The 20193-nt window shown below is 37.5% G+C and overlaps 1 protein-coding gene across 2 annotated transcripts in view; it reads left to right on the forward strand.

Moving 5' to 3' along the window:
• ZSWIM6 (zinc finger SWIM-type containing 6) overlaps positions 1-20193 on the forward strand; it is a 195462-nt gene that overhangs the window by 116366 nt on the left and 58903 nt on the right. For both annotated transcript variants that reach the window (XM_053223321.1, XM_027041265.2), the window contains exon 2: positions 6479-6835. In XM_053223321.1, the coding sequence (XP_053079296.1) occupies positions 6479-6835 (357 nt within the window). The remainder of the gene's footprint in view (positions 1-6478; positions 6836-20193) is intronic.

Genomic DNA, 20193 nt, shown 5'->3' on the forward strand with positions numbered 1-20193 from the left:
TTAGGATTTCCCTTTGAGAAAATTATGTAGTTGAAGAAGGAATATCATATTTTAGACAAGGTGGTTTTTGAGTTGTTTTGTATCTCCATCTTGGGCTCTTACCGCATCTGTATTACTGATCTAGAAATTGTGCATGATTTGAATTAAAATTTTTTGTTTTCAAATTGATAATTGCAACATGGCATGTTAGATTGTATACAGTATTTATTAGAGTTAGGAAAGGTGAAAGTTAGGCTTTTGGAGGCAGTGATTAACTCATCTGTTTTACCAAAGGGCACATAATCAAGTATTAGTTACTATGCAATTCGCCAATATAATGAGTTTAGTCAACCAGTGAATACTTTGTTATGAGAGTATTAAATGTTGACACTCTTGCATTTTTAGTCTTAGCTTAAAAAATCCAAAAATACCCTCTCATAACCCTTACCACCCTTTCAGCCATAACATTACATTGCCTTGGTTTCTGCCTTTAATTTCCCCAGGGGTTCTTTTTATTTAGGAAAAGGGTGAAAAATGTATTTGTGTAAGTGCTACACCAGTGCTTCTGTTAAATTCTTTTTCAACAAAGAATATGTTACTTGAGCGCCTCATGCACAGGGTGCATATTTTTCTGAAAAGAATGTACCCCGAAAGAAGTAGTTTATAGTGTGTATTTATTTCATGTCTCCCAGTTTATTTTAGCTTAGAAATTTTCTAATGCTTTGAGTTTGTAACGATTTTTCAGTTAACTGAGCATGTACATAGGTACATACATACATACCTACATACATGCATATACATGTATATGTGCAAATATATATGCACAAAGTAGCCACCCTTTAGAAATATTTTGTATATTTTATTTTTTTTTCAACGTTTATTTATTTTTTTGGGGGGGACAGAGAGAGACAGAGCATGAACGGGGGAGGGGCAGAGAGAGAGGGAGACACAGAATCGGAAACAGGCTCCAGGCTCCGAGCCATCAGCCCAGAGCCTGACGCGGGGCTCGAACTCACGGACCGCGAGTCGGACGCTGAAGTCGGACGCTTAACCGACTGTGCCACCCAGGCGCCCCTAGAAATTCTTTGTATATTTTAAAACTGTTGTCTTCCCAGTCTGGTATCATAGGTCTCCTTGTCCCCTTTAAAAATGAAACAGAAATCTAACCTTAGATATGGAAAATCAGTTTTCAAGGAAAGTTCATTGTAGAATGTTAGTGACAGTAAATGTTTGCTTTCTAGAAACTTTCATTAATCCTTGTTAATGTGAGATTAATGTAGAGGTTATGAATATGTGTTCATATGTGAGAAATTTGATGTAGTATAAAATACAAGTGGAAATAATGCCATTTAAAAGATGATTTGGTGAAGAAGATTTATCCTTTCCATTTCATAGCAGTACATTCTAAGCAGTTTTTTGTTTTTCTGATCTCATTCTTAAGGAGTCCTTTGCTAATGAGGATTATGCCTATTGATATTTACTGTTTGAAATTAAACTTGAGAAAAAATAATATATTTATTAAATAACAGTAATAAAGTTATTAACATAAATAGCATGCCTTTATGAAAAAACAACTTTACCACCCCCCCCAAAAAAATATATTTTCGTGGAAAAGGTGGCATTGTATTACATTTTTGAAAATCTTTGTAATGTCTGTCTTTATTGGAAGAGATCTGGATTTTCCTGTCCCTATCTTCATTTTGTTGTGATAGCACCATCATGTAGCTTCTGGAAAATTAAATGTGTATACTTGAGAGGGAGAGTTTAAAAGGTCAGTAATGCTGAGATGGAATTATGAAAACGATTTTGATCTTGTAGACCCTGTGAAAGGGTCTTAGGGACCCTGGACCACGTTTTGAGGATCACTGCATTTTAACATTTTAGAAATACGTATGACTGCTAAAAAAAAAAAATCTCTTCCCAATTTTCTGGTTTCTCTGTGTAGAAAGTAACCATCGATCACAAAATTAACTGTTTATGTGTTGGTAGAACTTAATAGGAAAGGGGAAAGAAAGCTGGTATATAAGCAAAGGACCCTGAAGGGTTTTGGTTTTGTTGTCGAACAGCAGTGATCCCTTTAGTGTCCTCCAACTCATTTACCTCAAACATTCTCAGTGGCCAGGCTTACTTTACAAGCCACCTCTCAAGTGAGAACCACCACCCCCCCACCAGATTTCAGTAGCATAGATTAAAAAAAAAATGTTAGAGATGAAGGGATTGTATCTACCACCCCTCTCCTGTTTCTCCAGCTGGGAGGGTAAGGAAAGGGAAATAAAATTTAACGAGCACTTTTACTATGTGCCAGGTGCTTTACGTATGTTATTTCATTTAAATTCCCAAAACAACCCTAGATGGTATTTCTAGCCCCATTTTGCAAATAGAGCAAGACTCAGAGAGGTTAAATAACATGTCCAGAGCACTCAGCATTTAAGTGACAGAGTCTGATCCCAATCAGAGTGTCTCTATTACTAAAGCCCATACAGCACTGTGCCTTGGTTTGTGCTTTGTTTTTCTTCACTTTCTGCAGGTTGAGAATGTGAATACTAACGTTTTTTGGGGGCTCCCTGATAAAAACATGGTGATGATAAAACAATTTGCCCTGGGAGGTTTGCTTTTATGGGATTAACTATCTTTGACAGATTGTATTTTGTAAAGTCAAATAAATACTTTCATAAGAAAAGGTTTATGTAAGTTTTTTGGTTTTAGTTCTTTGAAAATTAATTGCCCGTGTTTTACTACAGGGTATAGAATTGCCTGCCCCTTTCTTTGTCCTTAGATCTGTCATATAGAACAGTTAGCTATTCCAGAAAGAGAGTTTTTATTTGCTACTCAGTTTGTCATCAAGGTTTGTCAGAACTCCAGAAAGGCAAAGTCCATTCTTAGGAATATTATTTTGTTGCAGGTCACACACTCCCTAAGAGGTAAGATCAGCTTGGGTAGGAGGGAATAAGGGATGGAGGAAGGATGGCTTATGTAGCTCTCTAGGGATTGCTGAGGGAGTATTCTTAGTTCTCTTGTGGGTGCTCTGGTATGATATAGGACCAACTAACTTAGAGTGTGTTGGAATTTCAAAGGTTTCTCAAATTGGAGATGCCAAAATACATGAGTACACGATCCTGAAGTGAGGCTTGATGGAATTCTTACAAACTGACTCAGTATTGCAGTCTTAAAAAGTACTTATACCAGCTGTCGCGCGTGCACACGCGCGTGTGTGTGTGTGTGTGTGTGTGTGTGTGTGTGAGATTTTCCTGTATTTAAAAGTAAAGCCATTCCCCTTAGTGACATCAACCATCTCAACCTAAAAGTAAGGGGCGGGGGACCCCGTCCCCAAACAAATAAGCCTCAGAGTATTTAATAGCTGTCACAAAGCTGGTCACATTAGAGGTGCAGCTGACCCGAGGGCAAATAATTTTCTTTGAAAAGGCTAGCAGTATAGGAGAGGAGTCCTTGTGATAGCTGATAATGGAGAAAAGTAACAAAAAGCCCGCTGAAAAAATGCTGCCACCTGCAGTCGGCTGTTACAAAGAATGTTGCCCCACTCACTTGGTAGCACCAATAGTCAGCTGATTAGGGTGGCAGGGTAGAAGTTAGAACATTTAGAAATATTTCTAAGAAAAATGTTTGGAATTTTTAAAGGAGTTGGGGGTACTTGAAAGATAATCTAGAATTGCTTAGAAAATGAACATTATTAAACACCTTAATCTTTGATGATATCAGATTAATGAAGTGTTACTCTGTAAGACATATGTATGTTTATGTGCGCTTTCATATATCTCTTGAATTAGATTGTTTTGGAGGCCACAATATTATATGGTTTGCTTTTTAAAAGACTTTGTGAGAATAGTAAATATTTGTTGTAGTGAAATTGAATAATAGATGAGTTTTTCCTTCGGCATAATTTAATGATCGCAGCATTCATTCAATACACTTTACTTCCTTCTGACTTGTGCAGCTTTTTGCAAAAAATTGTTTGAGGGGTTCATCACTTTTCTTAATAAGGGCCTTTTCTTTGGTAGTTAAATCATTCTTTTTCGAAGTACCTGTTATACCCTTACAGATTAAGTAGTGACTAGTCCAACTCTTAGATCCTCAATTATCTTGACTTTTCCTATGATTGGAAAAGTTGTGCAATATCACTGTCATGGAGAGACAAAGATGTTGACTTGATGGACAAGGAGAGCTATGGTGCTGTGAAGCTGGGAGAGATCAATTTTATAAATGGTCAGTTTATGGTAACTATTTTCCCATAGTGATAACCGGTTTCTTTGTATACAACATGTCTGTGAAGGTAGAAAACATTGAGATCTCTTGCACTGAACGTACAGAATATACTTCAGGACTTTCAGAATTGTCTCTTATCCATTGGGTTTTTTTCTATCTTAATCTGTGCCTGTCTTGTGGATTTTTAATTACTGTAGGCTTATCATGCATCTGGTATATAGTAAGGTAAGTTTGTCCTTACTATTCTTCACTTTTGAAGTTCTCTGGGTGTTTACTTTTTCTGTGACTTTTTCCTCATGGGAAAATACATTAAATTAAAAAAAAATAGAAGTATATGTACTATGTATCTTTTCTTTAATTGTATTTTTCAAAAAAAACTTCTTGACCAAAAGAGGTAAAGGAGACTGGAATATTCATTCTGAAACAGGGATAATATAATCTCTTTGTAAGAAAAACGAAGATTATCATATTACAGTTCTCTAAATTTCTTACCATGAAATTTAGTAGTAACTTGTTTTTTTTAGGGATTGCTCTTTTTAAATTAACTTGGTAAAACTTATTACCACACTTTTCTCTTTCCTTCTGTGTTACTAAATATGAATTATTAGGATGAAATTATATTACTCTGAAAGATTTCTTCTAAACTGAATAGTGAGTAGTGTTTCTTCCAGCTCTCTGGCCTGATGATCATCCCTTGGGGGAGACAGTAAGTAGGGTTCAAGTGACCCATATGTGAATTCTAGGCATTATCTAGTTGTCATTCTCATGTTATATGTCTGTCATCCCTCTCAGATTTCCCAAATGGTAAAGATCTTTCTTTTTGGGCATGAAGACAGTGTCCTCTTGATGAGTTTTATTCAAGTAGCATAGATAGTGGAAGGCTGAAAGAAAGTCAAAACCTTCATTCTGGATCTTATGTTTCTGCCAGGTACTCAAAATCTTGAGGTAAATTGGTGTCCTGAAAGTTCCCAAAATTATCTCCTTAAGGTTTAGCCCTTACCTTTGAATGTGGTTGTGAGAGAAGGAAGGTGGAACTGAATGGATGTGCCAAAAAGAAATTTGGGGTTAACTTTCCACATACTGATATTTCACATATGGATAGTGAGAGGAGGTTTTGTCCCCTGGCCAAATAGGCCAGGACCCACTGATGTCATTGTGGTGGGAGGCAGTTTTCAGTTGGCTGTATGGTTTTCCTAGAGCAATCCAAGGGGGAGTCGTGTGTGTGTGGGGTGAGCATCTCCTCTCTGGACCATTGTAAGCAGCCAGCAAATGACCTCTCGGTCAGGGAGGGTGTGAAGGATTTGTGTGTAGTTCTAAGTTTAAGCTGTAAAGACCCTTTCCCCTTGGTGATTCTGTGTGCCTGTGTGTTTGTGTATGTAAGCATGTTTAATAACCTTACTTCTGTACCAGCTCATTGTGAGCTACTTAGACTGCGGTATATATGAGATTTGGTGGGCTTTGAAGTTCTACCAATAGGCATTGCTCATAGACATTGCTGTATTGGGGCATATGTTAGGCACGGATTATTAAATTAAAAAAATTATCTGATCACAGTCACCTGGGTGGCTCAGGCGGTTAAGCTTCCGACTTCGGCTCAGGTCATGATCTCATAGTTTGTGAGTTCAAGCCCTGCCCTGCATCAGTCTTTGCACTGCTGGTGTGGAGCCTGTCTGGGATTCTCTCTCCTTCTCTCTGCCCCTCCCGCGCTCTCTCTCTTTCTCTCAAGATAAATAAACTTAAAGAAAACCTTAAAGAAAATTTATCTGACCAGTGTCTGTGAACGACCTGCCCCAGAGTTGCATTGTTGGTTAGAAGATGTTAGTGGCTGCCTAGAATAAAGGAGGGAAGGGAGGAATTTGTTGAGCACAAAGCCAAGCTGGCCTTGTTTTGTTTTTTTGTGTCTTTAAAGGAAGAAAACCACTGATCTGGGGATTTGTGTCAGGTATACCACAGGTTCAGAGATGAGTGATTATGGCTTGTTAGTGAGATCTAACAACTTCCTATAGGTGTGATGGTGGTATACTGCAATACATATTTTCATATACATGTGTAAAATACTTTAGCATGTCTGTCAAATACCATTGCTTTTTTCCCTATAAAGTGTGAAGAACAGGAGGCGGGAGGATGTTTGCGTGGTCTGAATGTTTTTACTTGAAAATAAAAACTGTCAATATTTTTTTCTCGCTGCCGTCAAGTACTGCCCATTGCAAAGAATTAGAAATACTTCATAGCATCTGAATGCAGCAGCTAACCTCTCTCCTCCCTTTCTATCACATAGGTTTCCACTTGAGCGGCACAGTGACAGAACCTGCAATACAATCGGAGCCAGAAACTGTTTGCAACGTGGCCATCAGCTTTGATCGTTGCAAGATTACCTCAGTGACCTGCAGCTGTGGAAACAAGGACATATTTTATTGTGCTCATGTTGTGGCACTGTCTTTATACCGCATCCGCAAGCCAGATCAGGTCAAACTACATCTTCCCATTTCAGAGACTCTCTTTCAAATGAATAGAGACCAACTACAAAAGTTTGTACAGTATTTGATCACAGTGCACCACACAGAAGTTTTGCCAACTGCTCAGAAATTAGCAGATGAAATTCTTTCCCAGAATTCAGAAATCAACCAAGTTCATGGTGAGTATAGACATTCATTCTGTAAGATGTCTTTTTTGTATTCTTTTTCATTTATAAATTCCTTTCTTCTGCATAAAAATGAATTAAATGTGAATTTAGGTCTTCAGCATTGTTCTTAGTAGCCAAGAGAGTTTTAAAAAATTTTTTATTATTAAAGTATTGTTGACAGAGGTTTTTAAGTTTAGTTTTGTATCCTGAAACATTTGTTTCAAAGTGTTTTGTGCATTCTACTAGATAGCAAACCTTTTGTGCCCAGAAAAATTTCTCAGTTGTTAAAGGTTGACTCCTATGCTTTTACATTTGGTAAAATTTCATCAAATGTTAGATATTGGTTGTGGAAAACACAAGACTTATTTAATTCACCTTTGTCAGCTTTTATCAGTAAATTAACTTGGACGTACTCTGAATTTTCTTCCCCCATTTTCTTTTAAAATTTATTTTCCAAGAAAGGACATTTCTGACAGGATGCCTCATATTAAGAAAATTAAATTATTCTTAGAAAAATATTACAACTGGGCTGCCTGGGTGGCTTAGTCAGTTGAGCAGCTCAGGCCATGATGTTGCAGTTCGTGGGTTTGAGCCCCACATCAGGCTCACTGCTGTCAGCGCAGAGCCTGCTTTGGATCCTCTGTCGTCGCCGCCCCTCCCCCCCCCCCCCGCCCCTCTCCTACTTGCGCTCTTTAAAAAATAAACAAATATTTTAAAAAAACATATTACAACTTGTTCAGAGAGAATTTAGGATATGATTATCACTGTGTAAGAAATCTCAAAAATGGTTTCTTATAAACACATTTATCAGGTGTTTATTTTGTGATTGCAGATATGTTGACTTACAAGAATGTATGTGTAACCTGTCAGAAATACACCCACAACCTATTTCATGGAGTACATTAAAACAGGATAAATAATATGGCTAAGTTACAGGTTGTTATGCTTTAAAAACGTTTAGACGTAATTTTAAAAATATTTAAAAATATATTGAGGAATGTAACACAGTCTTGACTAGGCAACTCTGGGGCCTAACATTTTTGCATTTCTTTAGTTATATTGATTTGAGATACAGGACTCAATCTATTCTTTTAGGTTTCTAAAAAGTCCTTAATTGCTATAGTGAATGTAAATATTTAAGGAAAGGAAGTTTAATATTTATTTCTTGAAAACTTTTAAAATTGTGAGGTAAAACATGTAGGAAAGTGCATAAAATATGAATATGTAGTTTTAATAAAGTGAACCAACAACACAGGTCCCAGAAATAGACTGCTGTCAGCACTTGAGAGGGTTCCATATGTCCCCTTTCTGTCACAAGCTCCTTTCTCTTCCCCATGGTAACTAACCACTGCTTGGTTTTTATGGTAATCACACCTTGGTGGTTTGTGTTTTGTTGTTGACATCATTAAACACTAGTTGAGTTTTATCTGACTTCTTTCATTGGAATCATGTTTGTAAGATTAATGCATACTGTTTCATGTACCTGTAGTTCATTTATTTTCATTGCTCTCGAGCAGCACTGTCCAAGAGAAATATAATGTGAGCCACTTGTATGGTTTAAAATATTGTAATAGCCTATTTAAAAAGAAACAAAATTAATTTTAAAAGTGATTAATCTCAATATTCATAAATATCAAGTCAACAAAAAGCTGATACATTTTACCCTTTTTTTTCGTATTTCAGTCTTTGAAATCTGGTGTCTGTTTTATACTTACGGCATACCTTAAACCCCCCATAGTCACAGTGCTGCAAGTGCTTAATAGCCACGTGTGGCTAGTGGTTACCTTATTTACTGGACAGCACAACTCTAGAATAGTCTAGCTCTGAGAACATCACCGTTTGTCCATTCCACTGTTGATCGATCTTGTTTTGAATAGAGCTGCTGTGAACATTCTTTTACAAGTCCCCTAGTGCTATAAGATACTTTGAAAATGGTTTTTATGTCAGAGGGACACCCCCATAGCCATACTTCTTCTAGTACTCCCCATATTAGGCTCAGTTTTATTAGAGTGGTATCACAAGGTGTGTAAAGCATTTTACTTGGTAGAGCCTGCCCTTGTTAAATACAATATTGTAAACAACTGTGGCACTGAAGTACCTTTGACCCACCAAAGGACATGCACTCAAGGACTCGTTCAGATAGGCTTCTTCTTTGTCATACTACCTCCCTCAATCTTACTGCTTTGTGAAAATTCAGGCTAGCTAACAATCATCTCAGATTTCTCAGGAGCCTATCCATGGCTTTTTTATTAAATTGTTCAGTGGAGGCAGAAGAATAGGATATACCATTTCTTCAAACTTGTATGTGTTCTTCAAACTTTTATTTCCTCCCCCCGCCCCCCGAATTTATATAATCCATTAGGGTTACTTTGTTCTCTGAGTTTTAGTTTAACCATAGGTCCACATCAACAATCATTTGTTCTGCATGGGTCTTCCTTGTTTTGAAGAATAGCAGCCCCCAAAGTTTCTTGTCTAAAAGCTTTGAAAATTCATTTTTATGTTCAAATAGTAAGACTAATGAATTAATGTAATGCAGAGCTGGGTGCAAGAAAGTGTTCCTATGATATTTATATTTCTTTCAGAATTTCTAAAATAAGAAGAAAAAGTTTTCCAAGGAAATAGCAAGGGCAGAATGCAGATTAGCTTTAGGCTTAGTGTGATTTTCAAATAACTTGTATGAGAACAGCTTAACTAGAGCAGTGAACTTGAGCAGTTTATCCCACCAGTTTCTTCTTCACTTAATTTATCATCAGATTTGCTCCCAGCCTGGAAATGGGCCAGTTACATGAGCTGCCTTCTTGCCTTCTGTCCTTGTATGATACATGGTAAAGAGAAGACAGGTAGGAAGCAGGCCATGACTTTAAGTGACAAAAGGGGAACCCTGGAGAGTGTTATTTTAACTGTTAGATCGATGCCTTATTAGAGAGTGGGATTAAAAATATTTTGCAGTTATTTGACCACATGATTTCACCTGCCTCCAAACATCTGTACATAAAGCATTCTCCAAACCATTAAAGCAGTGCTTTTTTGTATGGTCTTTTGGGTGTAGTTTTTCTTTGAGTAGAAAGATGTCTTAAACACAAATATTGATAGAGTTAATTTTTCTTTAAGGAAAAGCATCACTTTTACTTGGCCAGATAATAGAGTTGGGATACGATTTAGTTTCAGTTATCTTAATAGGTATCTTAAAGACAAGTTTGGCTTCCAAATCCTTTTTAGAAGAAAGTCATAATTTAAGGAAATACAAACTATGTTGGTAACAGGTTATTCATTTTTCTTAAGAACTTATTTATCCTAATGTTGCTTAAAATTCTATTAGTTGCTTTTCCTTATTATAGTTGACCCTTGAACAACATGGATTTGAACTGCACAGATCCATTTATACCTGTATTTTTCCTGTAAATATATGTATAGCACTATAAGTGTATTTTCTATTACAATTTTCTTAACATTTTATGTTCTCTGGCATATTTATGGTAAGGATACAGTATATAATACACATATAAAATACATGTTGATCGACTTTACCTTATTGGTAAGGCTTCTGAAAGTCAGTGGTAGGCTATTAGTAGTTACCTTTTTGTGTAGTCAGACGTTATACATGGATTTTCCACTGTTTGGGGGTTGACCCCCCAACCCTTGCATTGTTCAAGGGTCACTGTATTTTGAAATATTTTCTTTCTGCAAGAATTTTATCCTGAGGAGTTAAAAGCTTTCTCAAGATGATTTCAGGCATATTATTCCTAACAATTTCCTTTTTAACTTGATATTGCATATTTATAATTGCAGTAGTTTCTAGATGAAGAAACTGAAGAGAATGTGTTAGTATATCCAAGCTCACAGACTGAGCAAAGGTACTTGGAATATAGACTTAGTTATTGTAATAGTTCATTCCTTGTCAGATTTTTTTTCATTTCTTTGTGTTTTCATAACATCCCCCCCACACACATAATTTTGATTAGATTATAAAACTAACTACTGTATGCTAAATAGTGGCTGTAAGATAGTGATGTTAATGGCCCTCCAAGGAGATTTCCCATTATATCCTGCATTTTTTTTTCAGCAAAATTGTTTGCTTTCAGTTTTATATTCTAATAAAACTTTCCAGCTTCCACATTCTTAAAAAAGATGCTGGTGTCTTCGCTAAGTACTTTTTTAAATTTACTGATTTCCAAGTGCTAGTCCTCTCTCTTACTTAACTCAGTCTTTTTGGTCCTTTACGTTTTGTATTAAAGGAGGTGTATTACATAGATTGGTAAATCGTGGTGTAGAGACAGAACATCAGACTTAAAATCTGAAGGCTTAGAGTCCAGTATTGTCTCTATTATGTATGCATTACTTGAGTAACCTTGGGTGAAGCTCATTTTTTCCTCATTTACAGTGGTCATGCTCTTCTCTAACAGCATTGGAAGAATTTTAATAAGGAATACACATATAATAATAATAATAGAAATATTACTGAGTTTACCTCATGTTTAGTGTATCCAGAAGTTGTCACAGAAGAGGGTAGAAACCAGTTGGGAGGGGGGGGTGAATGATATCACAGTTGGAGGTCATCTTACTTTACTCTGACTTTCTGTCATGTATTTCTTCTCCTTCTACTTTCTCACTTGTGCACTTTGTCGTCCCCCCCCCCCCCCCCCCCCATGAGCTAGCCTGTAGTGGGCACACTACAGCAAAGAGGGACAGACTAAGCGGAAGCTGGTATTGGTCTTGGCTGGGAGCAGAGTGTGTATGTGTGTGGGGGGGGTCATTTCAGTGCTCTTTCACTCCTAGAGCCTGGGCCGTCCCAAAAGTAGGGTAGACTCCTCCCTGATATCACTGTCATGTGCCCAGAGATACCATTTCAGTCAGCTAGAAGCAGAAGGAATATATTCACATGTTAGATGCACTTGACACATGACATCCAAGATCTCTTCCACCTCTGATTCTGTGACTTTGGTGGTGGTATTTCTACAGAGACACAGGAAGCACCTGGTATCATACTGCAAAAGGTGCACCTCCTGTGGTTCTACTCAAGTGTGCGCTTACGTGTTGTTCTTTGATGAGACATTTGAATTTGTTTGAGCATGGTTCGAATAAAACCAACATCATAAATTCCATTCATGCCTGCCAGTCCTGCTTAACTTAGCCTCCAAATGCCTCTGTGTCCCAGCCATCTTATATATCAGTCCATTTGGCCTCTCTTAGATATTCCAAACAGACAAGCAGACCTACTCAGCAATCCTGTGTTCACTGTGTAGCTTACTTTTAGTTGATTGTAAACTCCCATCAGGTCCAAAACTATGACCTGTGTGTGTATCTTGGTGGCCTCCCTAAGGGCAGTACTTAAGAAGCAGTAGGCCCTCGGAATTTGTTAAATAAAAAGTAACACTGTCATTTTTCGTTCTGTTTTGTTCTTAGCAGGAACTTGGAGATTTATTTTTGTACACATACGTGTTCCAAATCTAGCAGTGAGCGACAGTCGGAGTTGTTTGATGGAGGCCTTATGTCACATCTTTCTTCCTTTTGTTCCCCTGTGGATGGTCATGTTCATTGTAATCGGGTTTGCATTAGCAACCAGTTTTTACAAGTATCCTAGGGAGATAATTTGGTTATTACAAGCATATTCTTTCTTTCGTAGAACACTCAGGCATTGACATTTGGTGAAACAAAGGTATGATCTACTGGTGATTAATACAATTTGCAAATATTCTGTAGGAGAGAATTGAATTTGCTGTCCTAAAGTGCAGCAGTGTGAAACTTAGAGAAATTTTAAAACAATTTAAAAAAAGTATGTTGGAAAAATATATAGTAATATAGAACTGTGTGAAGATAAAAAGACAAATCCGTATTGGCTCCTTCATCAACCAGCTCCTTCCTTAGTGTCTCCAACAGTTCCCTTATCCCTCAAGGCAACTACTGCTGACAGTGTGGTTTGTATTCTTTGAGACAGCTTTCTTTGTGCACACACATATGTAGTTTTTAAAAAAATTTAAAAATATTTTTCTCCCTTTTGCTTTTTTCTCTTAATATATGGTGTATATCTTATGTTAGTACAGACGTGTCTATTACTGTTTTAAATGCTGTGTAGTATTCCATATTATGGATACATTTAACTACTAACTTACTGAATAATTTTGAAGTTGCTTTTGTTTTGTTTTTGTACTGTGTGCAGTACCACTTCAACCATTGTGTGTGTGTACGTGTGTGAATTTGTGCAAATATTTTTGTTTTTTGTTTTTAAGTTTATTTATTTTGAGAGAGAGAGTGCACATGATCAGGGAAGGGGCAGAGAGAGAGGGTGAGAGAGAGAGGATCCCAAGCAGGCTCTGCACTGTTAGCTCAGAGCCTGACATGGGGCTTGAGATCATGACCTGAGGCAAAAATCAAGAGTCCTTCTGAGACACCCAGGAGTCCCTGTGCAAGTATTTTTGAATAATAGATCCTTAGTAGTAGAAATGCCAGAACAAGTGGTACATGCATTTTTTAGTAAGTACCGCCACATTTCCCTCAAAGAATCACTGGGTTTATTTAAAAAAAATTTTTTTTTAATATTTATTTTTGAGAGACAGAGACAGAGCACAAGTAGGGGAAGGGCAGAAAGAGAATGAGACACAGAATACAAAGCAGGTTCCAGGCTCTGAGCTGTCAGCACAGAGCTCAATGCAGGGCTCAAACTCACAAACCATGAGATCATGACCTGAGAGCCAAAGTCAGACGCCTAACCAACTGAGCTACCTGGGTGCCTCTCACTAGGTTTATTTTTAAGTTTTGACTAAAACTAGATGTTTCTCTAATAAGATTTAATTTTTTTTTTTTTTTTTTTTTTTTACAAAATTGATGGAATGTATGACCATGTACGTATGACTATCTTCATATGAAAAAGCATTTCACTTCAGCAAAAGAAGTAATCTTAGAACTTCTGTGTCTTCATTTGGAGGAATCACATCTCTAGCCCATGAGGAATTTGCTAGGGTAATACAGAAACAGCCAAGTTACTTTTAGCCCAGTACCCTTCATTTTTTGTCTTTTCACCTCCAAATCTTGCCTTCCCTTATACCATATAGTCATCTCTGACACTGTCTTCACTCTCATGCTTTTCAAAGGATAGCTACCAGCTATGATCAGTTTCCTCGCTAGTCCTCTGTCATTGACCTGACCCTAAGTCTGTCCATGTTGGCTCTATGATCTTCTTGTGCCCTCCTCCCCCATAAATGGGGTTTTCACTTTTTGAGACTCTGCAGAGTGTTGATGATCTTAGAAGGTAGCCTATGTTTCCTTTGCTCTCCAGCTCTGTTACTGCGGATAGCAACTGAATCTCAGACCTCAGTTTTCTTATTTGTAAGACATGGACAATAAAGAGTTACCTGTTTTATAAGGTCAGGAGGGTTAAAGGAGTAAATTTGAATTACTGTTATCACTGTCATGGTGATGACTCAGTTGACATGAGTCTTCAGGGCAGTGAGAGTTGAGGAAAATATTTGTGAGCTGTTTTTTAAACAACGTCATTTAAATAATCTGAGCAAACCATTCTCAAAGCTTGCAAACATAGTAGATTTCTTTTAATAAATCTGAAGAGTTAGGTAATGTAAAGTCAAGACTTCCTGAGAACTTTGCATTTAAATATTTATATTTGTGTACCAAGTAATACATTTTTAGCTAAGTTGCAGAAAGTGACCTACCTGTTATGCACACTGTGTTTACATTCTGCATTTTTAAATGAGCCTGGAGAGTGTACAAATACTGTATCGCTTTTTCACCCATATAAGACACATGCTTATTTCTGTACATGAATAAACATATTATTGAGCTTCTGAAGGAAATTGAGTGATAATAAGAGATGAGTAATAAAGTCAGATGAGAGGAAAGTAATAGAGGAAGATCTATAAACCCTGACAGGCCTTTCTATGTGAGTTCCCTGAGCTATATGGTGATTGCAGTACTACTTATTCTCTTCTTTCGCATTGAACTGAAGGGAAGGTGGCTTGCTGAGGGAGCCCAGCCTGGCACATGCCAGGGCTCCCTCTGTCATTAGCCTCCCAAGATAAAGACCATGGGCCGACCTCTAACAGCTTCTGGAGCTGACCATTGAGAATAGAAGGTGAGGAAGGATCTGGCTTTTGAAGCCATCACAATTGTAGGTTGAAAGGAAGGCATTGCCACTACTTTGAAATGAGGATTTAAGGAATAATAAAATTTGAATCTTTTTTCAAGTGTGTTTTTATTCAGTGCATGTTATTTTTCAGCAATCTTCTAATTCTTGTTTTTTCTAAAGAAAGAATTTTTTTTGGAGTCTGAATCACTAAAGTTTGCTGCTTTGCCTTTTCCCTTGCGGTGCCAGTGTTTGATGTCAGGATTTTGCCTTCAGCTTGTAAGACAGGTGTACCGGTGCTTTTTTAAGTCGCAGACTTAATGTTGCCTAGCTTTAGCAGTGGGCACTGAAATTTTAGGAGATGGCATTTTTCTAGGTGCCCTAAAAGAGGCTGAATTAATCACCTCTACAGTGTAGACATCTGTTGCCTACATTCTGCCTTTATAGATTAATTTTAACAATTTTAACCAAAAAACCCTCACTTCTGCATAAATATAAATAGTTAAGGCATTATTTAGACTACTGTATTGTTAAAGCAGTTAGGTCACAGTTAAGGTGAAGAGGTAAAGTAAAGCTTTTCATTTCCTTTTTGTTTGAATTGTTTTCCAGCAGATTAAGCCAAGAAAAGAAAGCATTAAGTTCCCTATTAGAACCCAAAGCTGTGAATAATTCCACATACCAAACATAGCATAAGCCAGTTGTGAATGTGTCTCAGTTTCTCAGTTTAAAATTTACAGAATGGTTTGCTGCCGCTTACTGCTTAAAAGCAACTGTTTCCTTGACATGAGACAGATATTTCATTTGGTGTGTCTTAAATATGCTTCATTCAGTACACTGGAGAGGTGTCTGTTTGATGCTTCTGAACTCTGAATACTTTTCAGTATGAAGACCCACAAAGTACCAACATGTTTAACATTCTCTCCAAATATAGAATAGTTCCCCTACCCTGCTGGCAAACATTCTGAGTCTAGTTCTGAAGTGTGGTGCCTAGGTATCTATTTTTTCCACAAGGTGCCTCAGGAATCTTGATAGACTCTTAATTTTGAGAACTGCCGGGATAAGGGGGTTTTGATACTGAGATAAACCAAATCAGGTATCAGACAGGGAAAGCCAAGGACATGGACCAAGTGCCCCTCCATGTTCATGAATTCTTTTTGCTCTCTTTCTATGGTATTACATAACTAACATAAGAGGGTAAATCAAATTCACACATCTCTAGCTGGGAATGAGAGACAATTAAACTGCTTGACTTTTTTCACTAGATAATTTCACTTTCCCTGAAGGCTTGAAACTTTGAAGAATTAAGCTTTGGTAATAAAATGCTCACAAAGATTAATTATACAGTTGTAAACTTATAGCGTTCGTAATTATAAATATAAATAAGGGTAAAAAAATATGATAGGTTTTAAAACCTTTTAATGGACCATTTAATTTACATACACAGATTCTGGTTCCTGCCCAACTGGGGAACTATTTAATAGCAAATGTATAAATACATGAATAATGTTTTTCTTTGCATACCTTTCTCAAAGCTAAACACTGAGAGGTTTTCTTTGTTGGTAGATAGCCACTAACAAGTAGAAATAAATTTTGCAAGTCTACATTTTATGCAAGGCTTAGGCAACACTTTAATACTTGTAATCAAGACATATTAGGATTTAAATAGTTAAGCATTAAAGTTTACTAAATGAATCTGTTCTTTTAAGGAGGTTATTATTGTAGACATTTAATTTCCTGGTCAATAATGTATAGTATTACATATTCCTAAAGTGTTGAGTTGTGTTTAGAGTAAATTTATGTTTTATTTACCAACTGGTTGCGTTTACTTGCATTCTTATTACCAAGTGAAGATGTTTCCTATGCAGTCACATGAAAAGATTTCTAATTCTTATCACCTAGTTAATTTTTTATTCCTCCATTATACAGTATTAGGTTTGAGGAAGTGGGAGGCTTGAGGGTACATAGTTTTTCCAAGCTGTGCCTAGAACTGAAGTCTTCCGAGGTCTGATCTAGGATTAGGCCTTCTCGGCTCGTGTGTAGACGTTATTAGATAGATTATTCGCAGTAAAATTTTATCTGGGCCATTTTGCCTCTGCAGTGTCTCCCCTTTCCCCCACACTCTTTAAGAAATACTTTAATTCTAACACTAGCTTACCAAACCTAACCTGCTTTCCTGCCCTCAACATGAAAACTGAAAAACCCTCAGTTTTGTTAAAAACTTGAGAAACATTATTCATATATTTATACATTTTCTTTTAGATGTCTTCCCAGCTAGTCAAGAATATCTGTGTGTAAATTAAATATCCCATTAAAGAAACATAAAAAATTATCATATTTTAAAAAATATGAGTGTTTTAAAACATATTGAATTTTAAGGAAAAATTCATTGTTATAATTCAAGTCAAATAAACATGATTTCTGGAATATTCTTTGTAACATTTTTCTCTTTTAGTATGAAAAAAATAAGAGTTGAGTATATCCTGAAGTTCTTGTAGAGTGTCTGAATGTTGACCCCTTTGCCACTTTAGGCCAATAAGACTGGGTTTTTTTCCTCTAAACCACATTGAAATCTACTTAAAATATTTGGAAATGTATGTGGTATATAGAAAAGCCAAGTCTCAACATGGCTCTGACCCAAGCAGTGAAGGGTAGCATGCCTTCTACTACACCAGGACGGTCAGTCCCCATCTCAGTCCTTTAGGGACAGGATTCCTTGTAGGTCTTGGTCTTCAGTGCCCAATAGAGAACAACTGAAAAGTGAGGAGTACTGGGGGAAGTAACTACTGTAAGGATAGAAATTGACTTTCTTTAGTTCAGCTCATCAGAAGGAACAAAGAGTAGATAATCAGTAGCTTGTCAGAATTTTCCCTAAAAAGAGGTTAAAGAAGGATGTGTCAGATTGCCCAGGAGGGTTTTAGCAAGATACTGGAGAAAGCTTAAATATTAAAGTTGACATCCTATCATTGAGTTGTTGGGCAAGTCTCTTCTGGTGCATTTAAAGAATCTATAGGGGCGCCTGGGTGACTCAGTCTATTAAAGACATGACTCTTGATTTTGGCTCAGGTCATGATCTCATGGTTCATGGGATTGAGCCCTATGTGAGTCTCTTTGCTGTCAGTGGAGCCTGCTTGAGATTCTCTTTCCCTCTCTATCTCTGCCTGTTCCCTACTCACTTGGGCATGCATGCATTCTCTGTTAAAAAAATAAACTTAAAAAAAGATGAATCTTTAGTTGTCGTTGTGCATTTGTATTTGTGTGTGTCTCTTTCTCTAGAATCAAGGAGATGGGCTGGATTAGGGGCTCTCAGTCCCTGTGGGATACAGATGTAGCCCCATTAGTTAACTCTTTACAGCACTGTGTGTCCTTAGATTTTCCTGTGAAAGAGAGAAATGTGTTAATAAGTGCTTGCGAACATCCCAGTATCTTTCCTTAGATTTGTGTTTGATTTAGGGCTGACAATGCCTGTCTTGATGTCGTCAGGGTTCAACTTTAGCTCCAAGGTTCTGGGATGTATTCTTCAGAAGGGGAGAGAACCAGGAGACTGTGGATTTGGCACTGTGGCTCTGGACAAGTCCTAATCACTGTGAACTTGTTTCTGCTTCTGTAGAATAGGGATCATGATCTTAACTCACCTTTAGGGGACGTTGTAAGGCAAAAATGAGATAAATGTGAAAATGCTTTAGCGGTTCTTCTTTGATAGGAATCTTTCTCTTAGGGGAGGAATGTACACATGTCTTTCTCCTCCCTCCTTCTCCCCCGTTCCAGTACTTGACTGCCTGATAGAGGCAAAAACTGGTTAAGTGTCAGGAAGCAGTGGTGAGCAGGGCAGCTACCATCCTTGCTCTCTGGAGCTTAAATATGTACTTACATACCAAGTCCTCCTTGGTACAACTTTCTCTGCCTTACTTCTGGAAGAACCAGTCTCTCCAGCTCTTCCTTCTAGGCCACTCATTCCCGTTGCCATCCTCACTCATTTTCTTTCCCAGTCTTTAAACATTGGCCTTCCTTGGGTCCCTATCTTAGATACTCTTCCTGTCTGTAGAGTCTCCTGTAAAATGTCCAGTCCCCTACTTGAAATCGTTTCTCCTCTTCTTGGCTATCTCAGAGGTACTTAAAATTCACCCTATCTGAAACAGAACTCATGACCTAATAAACACTGCCCTCCCACCCCATAACCTGGTCCTGCTCTGATCTTTGTGTCATTGAGTTGTCCATCATCCAGTTGTGTAACCCAGAAACCTTGTCTTTCCTAACTCCCTGATCTTACAAATCTCACATACCCACTTCTTTACCACTTCTTTGCTTTTATGTCTTGATTTCCTGTCAGATTCTACATTTCTGTTCTCACTCTTGTTTTTCAAGCTACCATCATCATCCTTTGTACAGACCATGAAAACATCATCCTCACTGTTCTCTTATGTATTTTTGCTTCCTAGTCCATCCTCCACACTTGAGAGATATTTTTTAGGTACCTAAATACATTCATATAGTTCTCAAATTTTAAAAATATGAAAAGGTGCAGGGAAGAGCTTTCTTCCCTCGTGTACCTAGGTTACCCATTCTTTTTCTTTTTTTTTAATTTTTTTTTTTAATGTTTGTTTATTTTTGAGACAGAGAGAGACAGAGCATGAGCAGGGAAGGGGCAGAGAGAGAGGGAGACACAGAATGTGAAGCTGTGTCAGGCTCCAGGCTCTGAGCTGTCAGCATAGAGCCCGACGCGGGCCTCGAGCTCACGAACTGTGAGATCATGACCTGAGCCGAAGTCGGACGCTTAACCGACTGAGCCACCCAGGCGCCCCCTAGGTTACCCATTCTATGCATGTGGAAGGAAATGCTAAGTTTTAGGCTTTTCCTAAAACTTCATTATTTACATAAAGTTTTTTTTTTAATGTATACTTTTCTTCAGCTTGTTTTATTTTTTCATTCAACAGCATATCTTGGATATTTTTCCATTGTAGTACATAGAGATTCTCCACATTCATTTTTGTGGCTGAATATGTTCCATCGTAGGAATGTTGAAATTGATGCACATTAGAGCAAAACATCTTTACTATCTAGAGTATTTCATTCTTCTCCTTTGGATGACCTTGTCAGGAATTCGTCTTTATTACACTTAGGGAAGAGAAATCTAAACTCACTTGCCAGGGCTCTCAAGGTCTAGCCCTTCTTCTCTGGGTTGTCTTGTATTTGTCTTTTCCTCATCCTCTACTTTTGGATTGTATGAATATAGACTAGCTTTTATCTCATCTGTGTTCTGTGTTCCTTCCCACCTGAGACTTCTGCTTAAGCTCTTAGT

The sequence above is a fragment of the Acinonyx jubatus genome, chromosome A1 (assembly GCF_027475565.1).
Source record: "Acinonyx jubatus isolate Ajub_Pintada_27869175 chromosome A1, VMU_Ajub_asm_v1.0, whole genome shotgun sequence".
Lineage (NCBI taxonomy): Eukaryota > Metazoa > Chordata > Mammalia > Carnivora > Felidae > Acinonyx > Acinonyx jubatus.